General features: G+C 40.0%; 1 protein-coding gene across 12 annotated transcripts in view; it reads left to right on the forward strand.

The window, feature by feature from the left end:
• The window catches only part of LOC136825636 (cell adhesion molecule Dscam1-like), a 483,321-nt gene that overhangs the window by 345,806 nt on the left and 120,015 nt on the right, over nucleotides 1–17,500 (forward strand). For all 12 annotated transcript variants that reach the window (XR_010849384.1, XM_067082260.1, XM_067082254.1 and 9 more), the window contains exons 6-7: nucleotides 1,414–1,553; nucleotides 10,746–10,869. Coding sequence is in view for 11 of the 12 variants with exons in the window: in XM_067082260.1 (XP_066938361.1) it covers nucleotides 1,414–1,553; nucleotides 10,746–10,869 (264 nt within the window). In the remaining variant the exon portion in view is untranslated. The remainder of the gene's footprint in view (nucleotides 1–1,413; nucleotides 1,554–10,745; nucleotides 10,870–17,500) is intronic.

Raw genomic sequence — 17,500 nt, forward strand, 5'->3', positions numbered from 1 at the left:
GTCCCCTTCTTACCCACAGCCGTTTGCAACAGACCGTTAAGATTTGTTGTCAGTTACAATTATTGATGTTATGAAATCAGTGATGCCCTTCTTTTGGGCAGTAATGTTAACCCTCTGTCATCTGGGCTTTCTAATCGATAGACTCCTTGCATACTCCTTCCTTCTCCTGTGTGCTACTGATTAGTTACTTGAGAATTTTATTAATTATATTTCTACTTGTGGCGAAAGTCATTTAACTTTAAGTGACTGAACATGAATCAAAGTGTTAATTTCCACTCACTGATTAAGCTATAATGATAGGAAGAATAAAAAAAAACACCATACAAAGATCAAGTATATTTATAGAGAGATAAGCAGGCCGGTCCCATGAGTGTCTGAGTCATGATGAACTTCCCTTGGCTGGTAATATTCTGAAAAGAGGACCTACCCTGGGTGGTGGTATTCTGAAAAGAGAACCTCTCCTGGTTGGTAATATTCTGAAAAGAGAACCTCTCCTGGATGGTAATATTCTGAAAAGAGAACCTCCCCTGGTTGGTAATATTCTGAAAAGAGGACCTACCTGGGTGGTGATATTCTGAAAAGAGAACCTCTCCTGGTTGGTAATATTCTGGAAAGAGGACCTCTCCTGGGTGGTAATATTCTGAAAAGAGAACCTCTCCTGGTTGGTAATATTCTGAAACGAGAACCTCTCCTGGCTGGTAATATTCTGAAAAGAGAACCTCTCCCGGTTGGTAATATTCTGAAAAACTTCTCCTGGGTGGTAATATTCTGAAGAGACCCCCCCCCCTCTGGGTGGTAATATTCTGAAAAGAGACCCCCCTCTGGGTGGTAATATTCTGAAAAGAGACCCCCCTCTGGGTGGTAATATTCTGAAATGAGAGCTGTAGTTTCAGTCCCCAGCAGCGGCCGACTTTCGACACGAGTTTCATTTCTGAATGGGGAAAATTCTTGAGGTTGTTGGCGTGTGAGAAATGCTTCACTTCCTGTTTTCTCTATTTATGAATGAATGATTTGTCTCTTTTGTCGGGAAAGACTTTCTTTTGCGTTTTCTTTCCGAGGGGTCACTCGCACAAACAGCCACCATGCCATCCATTGACTCATAGCATTATTTGTGTTCCTCATTTATTGCAATGTGATGTGAGATGTGTATGATTCAGACGACCCACGTTTGTTTTGATTTAATTTTATTTGATTTTATTTATTAAACAGTTGCCAATAAATTCACTTGGTGTGTGTTGTGGTATTAAAAAGTTAAACTGATATTCTTGTGTGCAGAATCTTTGTCTAACCAGTGTTTCATTGCAAGCATTCGATTGTGTCCTCGAATTTGTTCAATCTAATTATAGTTTTATCCCTCACCTCGATTTGGCCTCATACCTAATCACGCGAATCATTCATCCTCCCTGTCTGCAGGTACGTGTATGGCTCCGACCGGACGCTCTACATCCAAGACGTGACTGAGAGGGACGCTCATTCCACCTTCAGGTGTCGGATAAGGCACCGGGCTTCCCAGACACCCATCACGAGCACTCCTGCTGCCCTCAGCGTCACAGGTAAACATTGAGCACTAACCTCGAAACCCATTCGGGTGCTGGAGGGGACATATCAGTATCCGTCGAGAGAGAAGCGTGTTGTGGGTGGTTGAGAATGTGGGTAAGAAGCAGGATAAAGTGGGAGTGCAAACCTTGTTCATTGTTGAGTGGGAGTTGCTGTTATTTTAAAAAAGAACAGTAGTTGTTTTATACCGTTATTATTATAATTATCATATTGTTTAGAAAATGAACCCTATTCGTATGGAACAAGGCCACAGGGGCCTTTGGTTGAAATTCAAGCTTCTAAAGAATATGGTGCTCATTCGAAAGAAGTAACAGACGGTGATATGAAATACAGAAAGAGATCAGTTATTAGAAAAACAGATAAATTAGCAAATTAATAAATAAATAAAAATGTTAGTAAAATATTAAAATACAAGTTGAATTGTATCAGGGTAGTAATACTTTGCATCTTCGCTTGAACGTTTGAGAGAAACTGTTCCACAGACCAACGTTTAGAGGAATAAAGGACCTCTGGAACTGAGATGCTCGACAGCAGGCCACATTTACCGTATACTGGTGCCGTTGTCCAGCGAATCTGATCGCTCTCGGCAGATTAGTGTTTTCGTTTTACCGGAGTTCAGCCTCTTACCCCCACCGACTACACCATTCACTGATCCGGTCCATGTCTCGATTGAGCCGAGGGCAGCTTCATTTCTCATAAGTGGAGACTTTACTACACCTACAAGTGTTGCATCGTCGGCATCTAAGCAGTGTTGTTTTCCGTGCCAATAACCATATCTCTTGTATACACTAAAAATAACAGTGGACCAAGAACACTACCTTGGGAAACTCCAGACACAATAGGTCTTGGTTCGCTAAAGATCCCATCAACACATTCACCCTAAAACATATTCTTCTAATCCAAGATTCTGAAGCTTATAAATAAGTGCCCTGTGATTTATTAAATCGCAATTATTATTATTCAAGTAGTTTAACCAGACCACTGAGCTGACTTTCAGCTATGAAATCGAAAGCAGCACTAAAATCTGTTTGAATGATTCTTCACTCAAAACCCTTATCAAGGTTCTCTAGCAAATGGCATGTGAAGTCTAAAAGAGCATCGCAGGTACCTAACTGTTTCCTAAGTACATATTGACTATCGGTTAACAATCCTTTAGAATCCACATAATTATATAGTGGCTTAAAAGTAAGTGAATGCTTATGGTGAATCTGGTGTTAGATAGAGTATCTGTGTGATGCTTTGAACTGAGCATGATCTGTAAATGAGGATGTTTATGATATGTAAGAAATCCAGATATTAAAACCATGATAGAAAATGGGGTAAGTCTATAGGCCTTTTAATTCCTTGTGTAGCAGACAGCCGGCGTGACCTTTGACAAGAAAAAGTGCTTTGTAAACGAAAACATACATAAAATTTAAAAAGACCAGTTATAGGAAAACATTACCCAGAAGTCATACTTTCGGTTACTTCTAAACTTTGAAGCACCCCGAATGTCGGAACAAGGTGGGCCTTAAAGAATGAATACCTGTGTAAGATGAGACTTAATATACTGCATATGAAAATGGTCAAAGAGTAACGGGTAATTAAGAACCCTTCCTAATTAAGTGGAGCCTACTTCTCGTCTAACAAGAACTTTTTACTGCTCATATATAGTGCCGTAGTGATGGATTTCAGTACCATAATTTGCTGTTTAATGAAGGGCTGTCAATAATAATTTAATTAGTATTATTATTATTACTGTTATGGTGCAGAATTAAGGGGGATATAATTTGCCTTTTAATAAAGACAAACATGTATGATTTTCGACAGTAATAGTAAGAGTACTAGTAATTTGTGTACTAATATTGATGTTGCTGCTTCTGTGGTATTAATGAGCAGATTATATCTAATTATTTCCATTGGTCGTCTGTGACTTTGTGACGTATTTCTGTACGTTGTATTGCCCTCCGTCAATGTTTATTTGTCTGGTGACAAATTTTACAAATATCTGTTTTTCAGTCACCTGAGGTTTCTGCTCAAGATAGATTATTAAGTTAATAATCATCTTATCTTTGAAGATATTCCTCCACCTTCCTTCGTAGATCTTCTTACATAACCCCGTGATCTTACAGTTATGACTTAATGTCTTATTTATCGTGTAAACTTGGCCATACCTCTTTTCCTTATTTGACGTTATCTCACCATCCATTTACCTTCGAAGACCCTCACTTGAATTTATTATCATTCTGCATATCCCATAACTTTGTATTCCTACTTCCTTATCCCCAGATGTCGTAAGGATTCCCTTCAATTAATTTAGCTTTGCGTACTCTTTCTTTCTTCTTTGCCATCTTGTACATTCTGGTCTTCCATGTCTGGGTCATTGTTCTGTGCATCAGTCAACTTTTCCATGCTGATTAGGCGCATCAGTCCCGAACTCCATTGTCGTCATCCTCAAGCCTGTGACGGGGCAGGCGGCTCACTTCGCTGGCGTCGGCCTCAGCTATTGGGGGGAGTATGACGTCGGTCTCAGCTATGGGGGGGAGTATGACGTCGGCCTCAGCTTTGGGGAGTTTGACGTCGGCCTCAGCTATGGGGAGTATGACGTCGTCCTCAGCTATGGGGGGAGTATGACGTCGGTCTCAGCTATGGGGGGAGTATGACGTCGGCCTCAGCTATGGGGGGGAGTAATCTTGGTACTGGAATCACTGAAAGAATGTTTCATGGAGATGCGTGACATCATGAGATGTCACGCATCTTCTAATAAAGTTCTCTACGTATCGTATTTACTTTACCATTTTCTCCATTTAGTCGTCGCTTTCTTCACGCCTTGACAACATTCCGATCCTCCTAACAGACTATTTATTATCCTTATTATGCTTGTACTTCCTATCTTCGTCAATGCTCGGCCTTATTTTGACCTATTGCCGCCCATACCAGACTTCTCAGATCTTTGTCAAGTTTCAGTGTTTTTTTTTTTTTTTTTAATTCCGACAGGGTTTGAATAAGATTGTCAACAAAAAATAAATTTGCATACTTTTTCCTTTTGCTCGAGTCTTTCATTTAGTACAAATTGCTTCCCTTTCTCTTAATGCCACTGTTCATTAGGTACTAAACGTACCTTCAGTGAAAGTGCGTCCACTGAACTTGGAGAGCGCTTCCTGTTGGCCTTGGGGCTTCGTTACGTCCCATTGCCTGTTGTGTGGGGCTTCTTGAGGGTGCTGCAGTTTCGTTTCAATAACGTTTTCTTTAAGGTAAGGCTGTTAACACCGTGTTCAGTACCGCCACCCCCTTTTTTTTTTTTTTAGTCTGGCCTTGGGACGGCCCTGGTTGCTCGGATACTCTTGGCAGAGTTTTCGGTACGAGCTCAACTACTGTGTATAAATACGTTCTTTTCCCTTCTCTTCCGAAGAACTAGGTAACATTTACTCTTTTTCATCTCATATTTCGAGCTCTCTTCTTTTAGTCGTCCCATTTGATTCGTCCAATACCTCTTCCTTTTCAAAGTAGGCGACTTTTCTTTCAAATGACATGGTTATATCCCTGAGACGTATTTATATGCAGTTCAGTTCTCTTAGGTTTTAAACGAGTAGGTAGCAGATTGTTGTTTGAGGAGTTTATTCTTATTGGATAACCTCTTCGTTCTCCATCCCTTTTATAGTTACGAAACGTGGTCGTAAACTTTCGCAGCTAATTGGCCCTGTGCTTGGGAGAGGTGGAACTGAATTTACTCCTGACCCAATAAAAACGCTCCACTGACCATCAAATAACCAATCACGGCTCTGCTTTCATTTGCCTAATGGAACACGTATTATACCTCCCTGGCAGCCTGGCCTTGGCAATTTGGATTTCAGTCTCAAGTGTCTTTTTTTATTTAAAGAAACGGAATTGTTTCTGTAAGAGTTCGATGATTTTTTTTACCTTCTTCTTGCCAACTTTCTTTCATATATTTAATGATTTAAGATTTTTAAGTATCATACAGCGAGATTGAACTGACTGAAAGGTTTCTTAGAAGTTGTCGATATTCTACTTTGTTTCCTAATCCAAGTTATTTATAATAAAAAGCATCAGTATTTTGATTACGATAGGCGTAGGAACGCCTGTTTACTTATGTATAAATGAATCAGATATTCATTGTTGTTGTGTTGTTTGTGTTTTGCTTGATGGTTGATTTTGAAGACCACTTCAGGACTTTGAATTTGTTCTGTTTATTAATATGCTTTCCGCTGTATAAGTCCAAGGACATGAGAATATAAAGATGGCTGATCAAAATTCATAAAGATGTAACAGCACATGAAGAGGGGAAGATAAAAAGGATTTCGTCTGTATGGTAATAGACCCGTGAGGAATTTGAATCCTCTTGGATAAGCCGGTTTGAGAAGTCGTTGTCAGTTACGTCTCATCTCGAGTTCATTCTTAAATGCCGACAGGTAACTTAAAGCTACAGCGCCTCGGAAAGACGAATGGATTTGACCTCTCTACCCTAAACCTCTGCTACCACACCCGCCTTCCCCCTTTTCCTCCTCCCCCCGCAACCCCCTCGCAGTCTTTACTTGAAATACTGACTTACCAAACCCACCTACTGTTTCTAAAAAAAATTTAATATTTTTGTTCTCCACCTATCTGTTTGTCATTTCGCCTTTTTTTTTCTCCGTACTGAATTTTCAGCAGTGGCGGCCGAACTGTTTCATATGAGGCGAGTTTGCTATTGATATGGTGGCCGCCGGGCCCCCCCTGCCCATTTAAAACTATGGGTGTACATCGCTTTGCGCTTTCGGGATGATGGACGGGTTTCTCCAGGGCTGGCAGGCATGTCCTCTATATGACTGGCACTACAGGGGCCTCAATTTTAGGAGGGTCACAGGCTGTAAAACTGAGGGGGGCGGCCTTCTCTCCAGTTTCTGAAAAGGAAAAAGCGTCTGATTTCTTGAGCGCTTCCCGTGTGTCTTTTTATAGTACGTGCAGTTTTGGCATCTCCTCTGTAATTCTGCTGAATGCTCTTCAGAAAAAGACTGAAATGTATTTAGCCTGTTGGTTCATATTTGCATTATTTTTCTGCTTCTACGTTATTATTGTTATTTATCTGTGTGGTGCATGGTATTTGTTAGATTTGTTTTTTTGCAAAAACAGAAATAGTTTCTGAAACTAATTTTTCCAGCATACGTAAAGCAGAATGTTATAAACAAACATTTCTCCTTACACACCGCCTCTGTGTTGGTTCTTTTCAACTCCTAGTGGCCCAGTACATATTCCAGTGATGTATATATATATATATATATATATATATATATATATATATATATATATATATATATATATAATATATATATATATATATATATTGTATATTCTTTGCGGTATCTCTCATGCGCACAGTATAACAATGTTCCTCGCGGGGTCATTTCTGCGTGGGCTTATACATCGAATCCCAGGAGCAGATGCGAAAGAAAGAGGTACTGGAACATCGGCGACGCGAATGAATTCATTATCGAGGTCCTCGTCGCAAACAAATGAGGGTGAACTCACTGTTCGTCCCCAGGAGTAACCTTCTCATTAACCTTAATGACACGAAAAGCGTAGGTCTGATTTCCAATCCACGATATTATTGCCGCCGATGTGAATCTGAACTCCCATTAGAGGGGAAACTATTAGGTTTCTTCACTGTCTGTCCTCAAGATCGATTTACGGCGAATGGGGACGAAACGCATCGTTCGGGAAAAGAAATTATGTATGTATATACATACATATTTACATACATATATATATATATATATATATATATATATATATATATATATATATATATATATATATATATATATATATATATACACACACACATATACACAGTGAGAAAAATTATTGTGGAGCCCCTTTGGGATTTAAACTGGAATGAAATGACTACACATTTCTGCGATGCATAATCATCGCGTAATGTTTTCCGTAGTGCCGCTATTTGCAGCAAATCATGCCATTATTTTTTAGAGGGCAAGGAATTAAAAAATGGGGGATATTGGAATTGATGTTCGTAATCAATTTTCTTTTGCTGAGGGGAATTGTTATGAAAATACCTCAAATTGAAATATGGGGTGTAGGATTAGAATCACATTCGTATTTTTTCTTAGTAAAGTGTATTTTTCAGACCAGTGGAACGTTACATTGATTTAGGATGGAGTATGGTTTTCCAGTTCGGCTGAGTTATTTCTATTTGGTAGACTTTCACAAAACATTTAATGCAGGGGGCAGTTCTTTATAGGACCTGATATTTCTGTTGGACATTTTGGGTATTTGTGTCATAGTTAATATCGTTATGGGATCTCACTTTTGAGATATCCCCGTTTACACTATTTAATGCATCCATTTCCCTTCATGCATTGCCATAATATTGATGAGCACAGGTTTTGTTTTGATGGTTTTTCCAAACATTTGGGAATGCCAAAGGTAAAAACCACTTAAGAAAGCCTATCTTTTTATCCCAATTTACTGTGTTCAACGCAAAGCAGCACCTTCCATTTAACTTACTGTACCAACGTGTGTGTTCTGGGCTTCGATACTCTGATGCCTGTCCGGCATTCTCGGGGCCAAACAGGAAGGAAAATTGTAAAGGCTAAACTTACAAAGAGGCTGTAAGGATTGAAAAATCTGTGGTACGAGTCATTTTCAAGTGAAAATACACCGTTATGAAGTGCTCATGCATAAGACTTCCTGGTAAGAGATATTGGTCATGAATCGAAAAAAGAACTGACCACGTGACATTTGTAATACGATGTTATGCAGATAAGATTACTGTAAGTACATTCCAAAGAGGCACTCCTGTAAATTTTTAGATGGTTTTTACTAATAAAGAATACTGTAATTATTTTTCAGTTTTAAGAGGGAAAGGTCGCATGAAAATTTCAGTGTGATTTTCACTTACGACAAGCATTGCACATGATTTTTGGTAAGATGATAGTGTACTGACACAATACTGAAAAGATTTTCAAAAGAAAGTGGTGAAAGTTCAAACAGAACGTTATGATAGCTTAAGTGGAAGCCTTTGTTTCACCTGGTAGATATTCACATTGGTCATAAAACCTCTGAAATACATTGTAACACTAAACAAGAAGCGCTAAATATATTTGTTGCATTGTAATCAAGAAGAAAAATGAAGTTTTGATGGCGGATACTTTTTGTCCAGTGTCGGAGAATGAGTCTTTGAGGAGGGAATTTTCCGACTGGGACAGAGTTTTCCACCTCGTGCCATTGAACGATTGATGATCAAGCAACCCAACCAAAAATATATTTTTCAGAATTGTACATCTGTCACTGCCGAAAATTACCGAGGCTTTAAAAAGCCTCTTGAGAAGTTTTAAAATTCTGAGATCAATCTCTTCATGTGTAGATAATCCCGCATTGTCGGTAGCGTTTGTTCCAACAGAAACTTTCTTTACGGCGGGAAAGCCATTGTAATCCAAATGCCGTCTGAAAAAGATTGGAGTGAACTGCACAAAGTGATGTAGTCGGCATTCGAATTGCTTTCCAGAGCTGAATAAAGTCATTTATCTTTCACTCAACTCAATGCTTTGGGTTTTTTCGTATTTCATTTTCCCCCTCAGTATTCTCGCCTCGTCTCCCACGTTCATATGCCTCTCGATATTTCCATGTCCTCACCGTCGTACATTTAAGATTTCACTGACACCTCTGCTTCTTGTCAAAATTTTAGCCCGCTTTCTGATAATTGAGAACTTTGGCCTACGGTGCGGTTGAACTGTTTAATAATAGAAATCAGGAAGTAGAGTATTTCATAGAAGTTTGCGTTGGTGTGTGTGTGTGTGTGTGTGCGCGCGCGCGTGTTTTTCCTCATGATGAGAAAAACGCCACATTCAATACGTCCTAAATTTGGCTCGATTCGAAACGAGAAGAAAGAGAAAAATGCACAAATCATTGTGTCAGCGGAGGCAGTCGAAGTTTGAATTGTTTCAGTCATAATAGTATTTATTGACTGCAGCCAGAATTTTCACAGCTATTGATGCTTTTGTTAACGCCGATTATTACTCGTCGCTCTTTTTTTTTTTTTTTTTTTTTCGTGCTGTCTTTTTCTTGTCCCGCGCGCTCGTCAAGTTCACGATGCCAAAGGTCATGCGTATTATTACCGTCACTAGTATAACTGTCATTGTAGATATCATCATTGTCGTTGTCGCTGGTTTTGCTTTCGGAATCGCTGTTGGCATCGATGCCATTATAAGGATAGGTCCATCTCCCAGCAGGGCACATTTGAGAAGATTGGCATCGCGGGCTCTCTCTCGACGGCAGTAGCAGATGCCCGGGAAAATTCAAAACGTCCACGTTCGTCGAGCCTTCTCCCACTGAACGTACCCCAGAAACCCTTCTTTCGACCACCACCAGGAACAGAGGAAGCACGACGAACGCAGGCGTTTTGAAGTTTTCCGGGGATTTGCCACTGCCGTCGAGACAGAGCCCGATGTCAGTCTTCTCAAATTTGCCCTGGAAAGCAAGACTTACAGAACAGATTTCCAAATCAGGAAAAAGCACAAGAAAATAACATTGATGTAAATCATCTAGGAGGTTAATGTATTCATAAGAGAACATCTGAAACGCAATAATCCATAGGGCTCTGAAGAACTGTTAGCCTCTGTAAACAAAGTGTCATTTTGTTAGTGGTCTTAGATGGTTAAAGTATTCGTAACTAAAATACCAGGAAAGTCAAGGTGTAACACCACCTTCCAAAAAGGCTTCGTTCTGCTTGAGTCTGTAAATGCATGTGGATGCATACATACCTAAATTTCTTCATATATATACAGTATATATGTGTGTATATATATATATATATAAAATATATATATATACATATATATATCATAAAATCCATGTGAGAAGTTGAGTGAAAATCGGGACTTTGAACAAGTACTTTCGTAGTTTATTCTACATTTTCAAGAGAGAGAGAGAGAGGCACCAACAATCGTAGATTTTGCATTTATAGACGAACGACGAAAATTAATAGGGTAACGAAGGACAGAAAGAGAAATGAACGAAACAAACCGAAATATCTCCAGGGATATGAAGCAATCAACCAAAAGAATTGTGGCTAACCTACTTAAAGGTCTTCATTGAATGATCTCTGGTACAAGGAAGGAAGCAATATACGACTACGCCCTGCGTTCTCTTTTTATGAATGTGTAAGTTAAACACTACCCCATCTTCCGTTTCAGCCACGCCTACCGCTGACTCCCCGCCAAGGATCGACCAAGAGGGGCCGAGGATGCTGGAAGTCGTGGAGGGAAAGCCGTTCACCATCCCCTGCGTGGCGCATGCGCACCCGCCGCCTCATTTCAGGTAGGTCGGAGTTTTTCCACTGTGGTTTCGAAGGATGTGGCTTTTGTTTGCCACGTGCAAGTTACTCATATTTGTTTAGTGCACAGTACATATATATATATATATATATATATATATATATATATATATATATATATATATATATATATATATATATATACATAATATTAAATACGTATATATACTGACAGGTAAACAAAACCCTTTGCAAACTCACAAGGAAAAGCTGGGTACAAAACTAGACAATTTATATATATATATATATATATATATATATATATATATATATATATATATATATATATATATATATATATATATATATACATATATAAAACCGTTGAGCTAGTAATCCTGGTTTTCCCGTGTATTAACTACACTGTGGTATATTAGGCATCAATTTTCTTTTGCGTATTTTCGTGTTCTTCAATTATCTCTCGTGTTTGCGTAACAAAAGTTTGTCTTCTCGTGACATTTTGTCTAGTTCTGTGCCGGGCTTTTCGTGGTGAGTTTGCGTCGAGTTTTGTTTACCTGTGAGTATATGTACGTGTCCGTCAGTTAACCTGTCAGTCAGTTTCGTATCTGCTTCCCCTGGTGAGTGATCACAGTTTGACCTTTGACTTTCCACCCCTGAATTACATGCAGAATCAGCCTCCGTTATTGATATATTGCCAGTCTTTTTTTCTGTCTTGGTGACATTGCTCGTAATGATCTTCCTTACTGGCAGTGTAATGAGTAACACATTTTTCTGCTGAGCCAGTGCAGGTGGCCTTTGCTTTGGTCATTTTTTCCTATTATTGCTTGGACTTCGCCTTTAATGTTATTTCATGTCATCGCCGCCATCTTCATAAATTGTTATTAGTATCCTACATACAAAATCGGTTGGACTAGAGTTCTTTCGTATATGTGTGTGTGTCTGTCCGCGATGGTCTGTCACTGACTTTGTCATCGCCATTTCCCCTTCACGACTGAATTGATTCAGGTCAAACTTGGTATAAAAGTGTGCCCACTGGCTTTGTATTCCATGGAAGGATTTTGCAAATACTGTAGATTCTGCGCGTCTCTTTTGACCTCCGTGACATTGAGACTTCTTATTTGATGTGCATTCGCCACTCATGAAGTCCATTCAGATGATATCAGATTCCACGGATGACCTTGAGGCCTTGACACGGCCTTCATGCTGGAAATAGCTGCCTTCAGGTGTTGTGGTTTCGTTGGAGTTGTTTACCATTGCAAGGAACATACAGGTTATGATGATTTTTTAATATTTGGGTGATTAATAGTAGATTTTGTCAGTGACGTTATAGCTTGTTGTCAGATTATTTTCAGACTGTTAAAGTAAGTATTGCCAAAATGACATACAGCAGCATTTAACGTTGAAAACTAAAAGCATAACACCAATAAACACAAAAAAAGGCAGTTGAAAGTTGCAGTAGTAGTGTGGTGGTGGTGGTGGTGGTGGGGGGAGGGGTGGTTTGCATATAGGCACATATGTGCTTTAATTGCTCAGCTGTTCGCGAGGTATTCTGAATACCAATCTTTGCGAGTCTTTGCTGTCGCATCAATCTGTCCCGGAACATCTTTTGTATTTCTTCCCAGTTCGTCGTCGAATCGAGCTTCACTTGCCAAAAGTCATTGCCTCTTCTCAGTTACCCGAAGGCAAACAGCACTCTTGACAGTTCAGTTCCTAGATTAGGCTCTTCATAACCTTCACTTCCGATGGTATAACTCGGGGTCTATGGCAGTCTTAATGAAAAAAGCTAAAGGGTTCAGGAGGTTATTGGTTGATCTCCACGCCAAAATGACCTCAGAAATCTGTAGACAATCCTTAGGATGGGAAGGAACTCAACCTAGAGAGTTTGTCATTAATAGCTCAGAGAGATGAGTGTGCACACACATTTCATGCACGGCAGTCACTCTAGAGCTTCCAGAAGTATATTTTGAGATAAAATGCCGTCCACGAACTTGGGAATCCGGCGTAACGTGACAACGTCTGGGTAATATTTTTATACTAAGGACCTTTTTGAGTTTCAGGTACTCCATTCAACAAAGATTTGATAGAGTTAGTGCGGATGCCGTTAATTCTTAATATAAAAAAAAAAAAATTTTTTTTACCGGCGTACAGTGAAATTGGCTTTGTTACAATCTCTCCCTTAAAATAGGCTTTGTTACAGTCTCTCCCTTAAAATAGGCTTTGTTACAGTCTCTCCCTTAAAATAGGCTTTGTTACAGTCTCTCCCTTAAAATATCCACCTCTCTCTTTCTCGCGTCTTTTCCTTCATTACTTTGTTCTCCCACCCCCTTTTCCTCCTCCGCTTCCCCCCTCCCCGTCCTCTTGCATCCAATTTCCTCTATTCAGTGACTTTAGAAGATCTTACACTTCACGCGATTAATCCTATTTGCGAGCCTGCGCTATATTGCCTCTTCTCTCCTATAAATGGGATTTAGAGAGAGAGAGAGGATGACAGAGAAGGGGGAGAGGGGAGGAACGGAAAGGGAGGGAGGGAGAGAGAGGGGAATTGTGACTAATTTCAACGTTCAAGTGCCAAAATTAGAAACGAAAGAAAAGGAGAGGATACCTTTACTACTCTTACCTTCGATGCTTTATAGAATTATTGATCCTTACGGGTATTTACGTCGAAAGGGGATGCTTTAGGAGAACATGTATCTAAGGAAATATAATACCTTACATGGCAAAGAGCGAAAATGTATAAAGAATTAAGATGGTAGGGACCGATCAAAATGAAACGAAATGTGTTCAGGGAACATTTGAGGAACACACTTGAGAGTTGCGTCCCTCACTCTCCCTGTATACCTATCTATCTGTCTCTACACACACACATGCATATATATATATATATATATATATATATATATATATATATATATTGTGAATGTGTGTGAGGAAGGACACTGACTGGACTTGAGGAAATGTTATCAAAAAATGAGATTTCTTAACTAACTGACGCAAGTGGAAGAAGCCCAGTGAGAGTCCCACGTAGAGAACGAAGCAGCAGAATATTTTAGATGAAAACGGGTCATTTAAGAGAGCGAGATGAAGAGGATGGAAGGACGAATGATATAAGTGAAGTAATACTTTAAGAGTGAAATACTGACCAGGGAACGCCGTACAGAAGAAAGGGCGCGAATATATGAGTAGTAACAGAAGCAGTTTAATGTTTTACGATCTGAGAAGGAATTTCTTGGAAGGCTGTCATTAGTCAAGACCTTTTCTTCCTTAAGTTTCCCTCATATCAGAAGCTAGTCGAATCTGCTCAATGGATTTTGCTTATTTTTATTCAGAAGGAGAATTAGTAAACGAAAAGTTTTCCCTGATTTGCGTTCCCATGCGTTATTATTATTATTATTATTATTATTATTATTATTATTATTATTATTATTATTATTATTATTGCCAAAGGGCTTGAAAGAAAAATGGAAGAAGACGAAGAATAGGTTTTCACATATATTTTCCATCGAATGCTCTCCTTTTTCCCTTAGTTAAGAGTGCTGTTTTGAGTTTTCAGATTTCCGTTAACGTTGCGGTCTCGTCTTCTGTCGACCTTATTAGTCCCACTGTATAGCAGGGTCGACCGCTCGAGTCAACCTTCTCCATCTATTTCTATTCCTAGCATCTTCTTCCCCCAGTCCCACCTCAACCATATCCCTCCTCACCACATCCATCCGTCTGATCCGTTGACGCCCCACACTCCTCCTCCTCCTCCTCCTCCTCCTCCCCATCACTGGCATGTTCTTAGCTCTCTTGATTGGTTCCACCTCCTCTCTTCTTGTTACAGGGCTATAGTGTCTCAGACGAGCGTCCCTCCCCAGCCTTCTCCTTTACATATACTACACATTCTTCTTATATCTTGACTCTCCCTCCTTTCCAGCAGTGATATTCCAGCAGTCCATCTCACCATCCTCATCTTGGGTCTCCTTTCCAGTAGTGATATTCCAGCAGTCCATCTCACCATCCTCATCTTGGGTCTTTCCGACAGTCCCTCCTCTTTCCTCTTAAGCGCCCAGGTTTCTGCCCCATATAATAGTAAGGGCCTGGTAACTGTGTTATAAATCTTCATTTTGAGCTTGAATGGCATTTTCTTGTCTAAAGAAATTCCAGCTACTTCTCTTCATTTAGCCATGCTTCTTTCACTCTCTGTCTCACTGCTTTCTCAGTACCTCCCTCTTCTGTTTATTGATCCCAAATAGTTAAACTCACTGCTCTGCTTTAGCACTGTCCCATCTTCCACTTGAATGTTTACTTCTTCACGCCTTTCTCTACTACTACTCATCAGCTCTGTCTTTACAATGTTCACTTTAAATCCTTTCCTTTCTAGGGGTCCTTTCCATGCTAAAAGCCTGTCTTGCAGTTCTTCTTCTGCGTCTGCTGTAATGACTAAATCTTCAGCGAACAACAGATCCCACCGTTCGTCGTTGTTCCTTAATTCTGATGTCAGTGTGTCTGTAACGACGAGGGACAAGAATGGACTCAGAGCTGATCCCTGATGGAGGCCCACCTCCACAGGGAATGTCTCAGTCTGCCCATATTTTGTTTGTACGGTAGTCTTGCGGTCTCATTTGTTTTAAAGGTTGAATCTTTCCAGATGAAACATAGAATAACACTCCCCTCTCTCTCTCTCTCTCTCTCTCTCTCTCTCTCTCTCTCTCTCTCTCTCTCTCTCTCTCTCTCTCTCTCTCCATGTTAACAAGAAAATCCATTGCTCCTTCACCAAAGATAAAAATACAAAGACCCCCCTCCTCTCTCTCTCTCTCTCTCTCTCTCTCTCTCTCTCTCTCTCTCTCTCTCTCTCTCTCCCCATGTTAACATGACAATCCATTGCTCCTTCACCCAAGATAAAAATAAAAAGACCCCCCCCCTCTCTCTCTCTCTCTCTCTCTCTCTCTCTCTCTCTCTCTCTCTCTCTCTCTCTCTCTCTGCAATCCAGCGATGGCCTTTTACCCTCATCCTGAATGGCTTATAACTAATCCCCAAAGTGAAATACAACCAATCTGGTCGAATGGGTTCTCCCACGGATTTGATAACCGCCTTTATATCGATATTTGAGTTTCAAGCGAAATCGTAAAACGCGTTACTACCATCCATTCTGGACGTTCCTGGACGATGCTGCCCCCCTTCGGCAACACTTCTGCTTCAGGGTTTGGAAGGCGGAATGCGCAAGGACCCGCGATGAAGGTCCTGTAGCGTCGCTGGGTGCGCCCGGGCACTTGTCCCTTCCGGCTGATCCATGTTTCATCGTCTTGTTGAGAATATGCGTCGTTTTATAGGGAATTTTTATGTTTACAAGAAAATTGAAAAATTATATTTGGTATTTAAAAACGTTAAGTTGGATTTTGTCATTTCAACCTAAAAGCTCCGAAGTTCAAGTTTTTTTTTTTTTTTTGGCATCAAAATGAAGCGATTCGGAATTTTCCCTGAAATCAGAAAAGGTATCTGAAATTTTGTTCCTAAGCCGCTTTAACTTTTCTCGGTAACTTTTTGAATTTATATTTTTGTAATCCAATTATAGATGTACAATTCGATGTACAGTTGGCAATTGTAGATGTACAGTTGGCAACTTGTATCTGGTGTTCACAAGGGCCTTCATCACCTCTAACCCCTGTCAGGTCATTAACTCTTTTTGGATATATAGTAGATAAAGATTTGCGCGAAGGTATGATGTCTACTGTGCGGTCTAGTTATAGTTTGAAACATGTTTCTTTTATAGCATTTATTCATTTTCATTCCTTGTACCCATGAATTGGAACCGGACAGGATAAGTCGGTGCCAGCGAAGCTGGCATTTTTGGGTAAAGCGGGTTTAGGTAAAAACCATTGAACGCTTATTACTCTGGTATAACAAAATAAGCTTAGATGTGTGAATGACACCAATGCTATGTAATACTGGTAAAAACGTTAACAGTTCAAATGCCCTCTTGAAATATAATAACACAATGATTTTGTCATTCAAGTAATCAAAGGTTGAGGTCGAAAAGTTAGTGTCAGACCTGGGCACAGAATCTCTTTTCAAGAGGTCGAGTGGTCGTGGCTGCCTATATCAAATTGAGTCACAGCAAAGAGGACTTCCCAAGTGACGTCAGCCGTCTTTTAAAAATAGACAGACGGGAGCATTTAGGAAGTAATATAGCCAATGAAGTAAAGGGTATGAACAGTTCCATAATCAGTCTTCTCTGATGTGAGAACAGTAAACAGTGCAAGGGTGGATCATTCTCACATAGGTGTTGAAGATCTGGCACAATCAGAGGTACGTACATCACGCGAGGAGCCCAACACCTACTGTAGCTTCCCAGAAGTTAAAAGTTTGGTATATCTTAGTTTAACCAGACCACTGAGCTGATTAACAGCTCTCTAGGGCCGTCCCGAAGGATTAGATTTATTTTACGTGGCTAAGAACCAATTGGTTACCTAGCAACGGGACCTGCTGATTAACAGCTCTCCTAGGGCTGGCCCGAAGGATTAGATTTATTTCACGTGGCTCAGAACCAATTGGTTACCTAGCAACGGGATCTACAGCTTATTGTGGAATCCGAACCACATTATAGCGAGAAGTGAATTTCTATCACCAGAAATAAATTCCTCTTATTCTTCACTGGCCGGTCGGAGATTCGAATTC

Source organism: Macrobrachium rosenbergii, chromosome 39, assembly GCF_040412425.1.
Source record: "Macrobrachium rosenbergii isolate ZJJX-2024 chromosome 39, ASM4041242v1, whole genome shotgun sequence".
Taxonomy (NCBI): Eukaryota; Metazoa; Arthropoda; class Malacostraca; order Decapoda; family Palaemonidae; genus Macrobrachium; species Macrobrachium rosenbergii.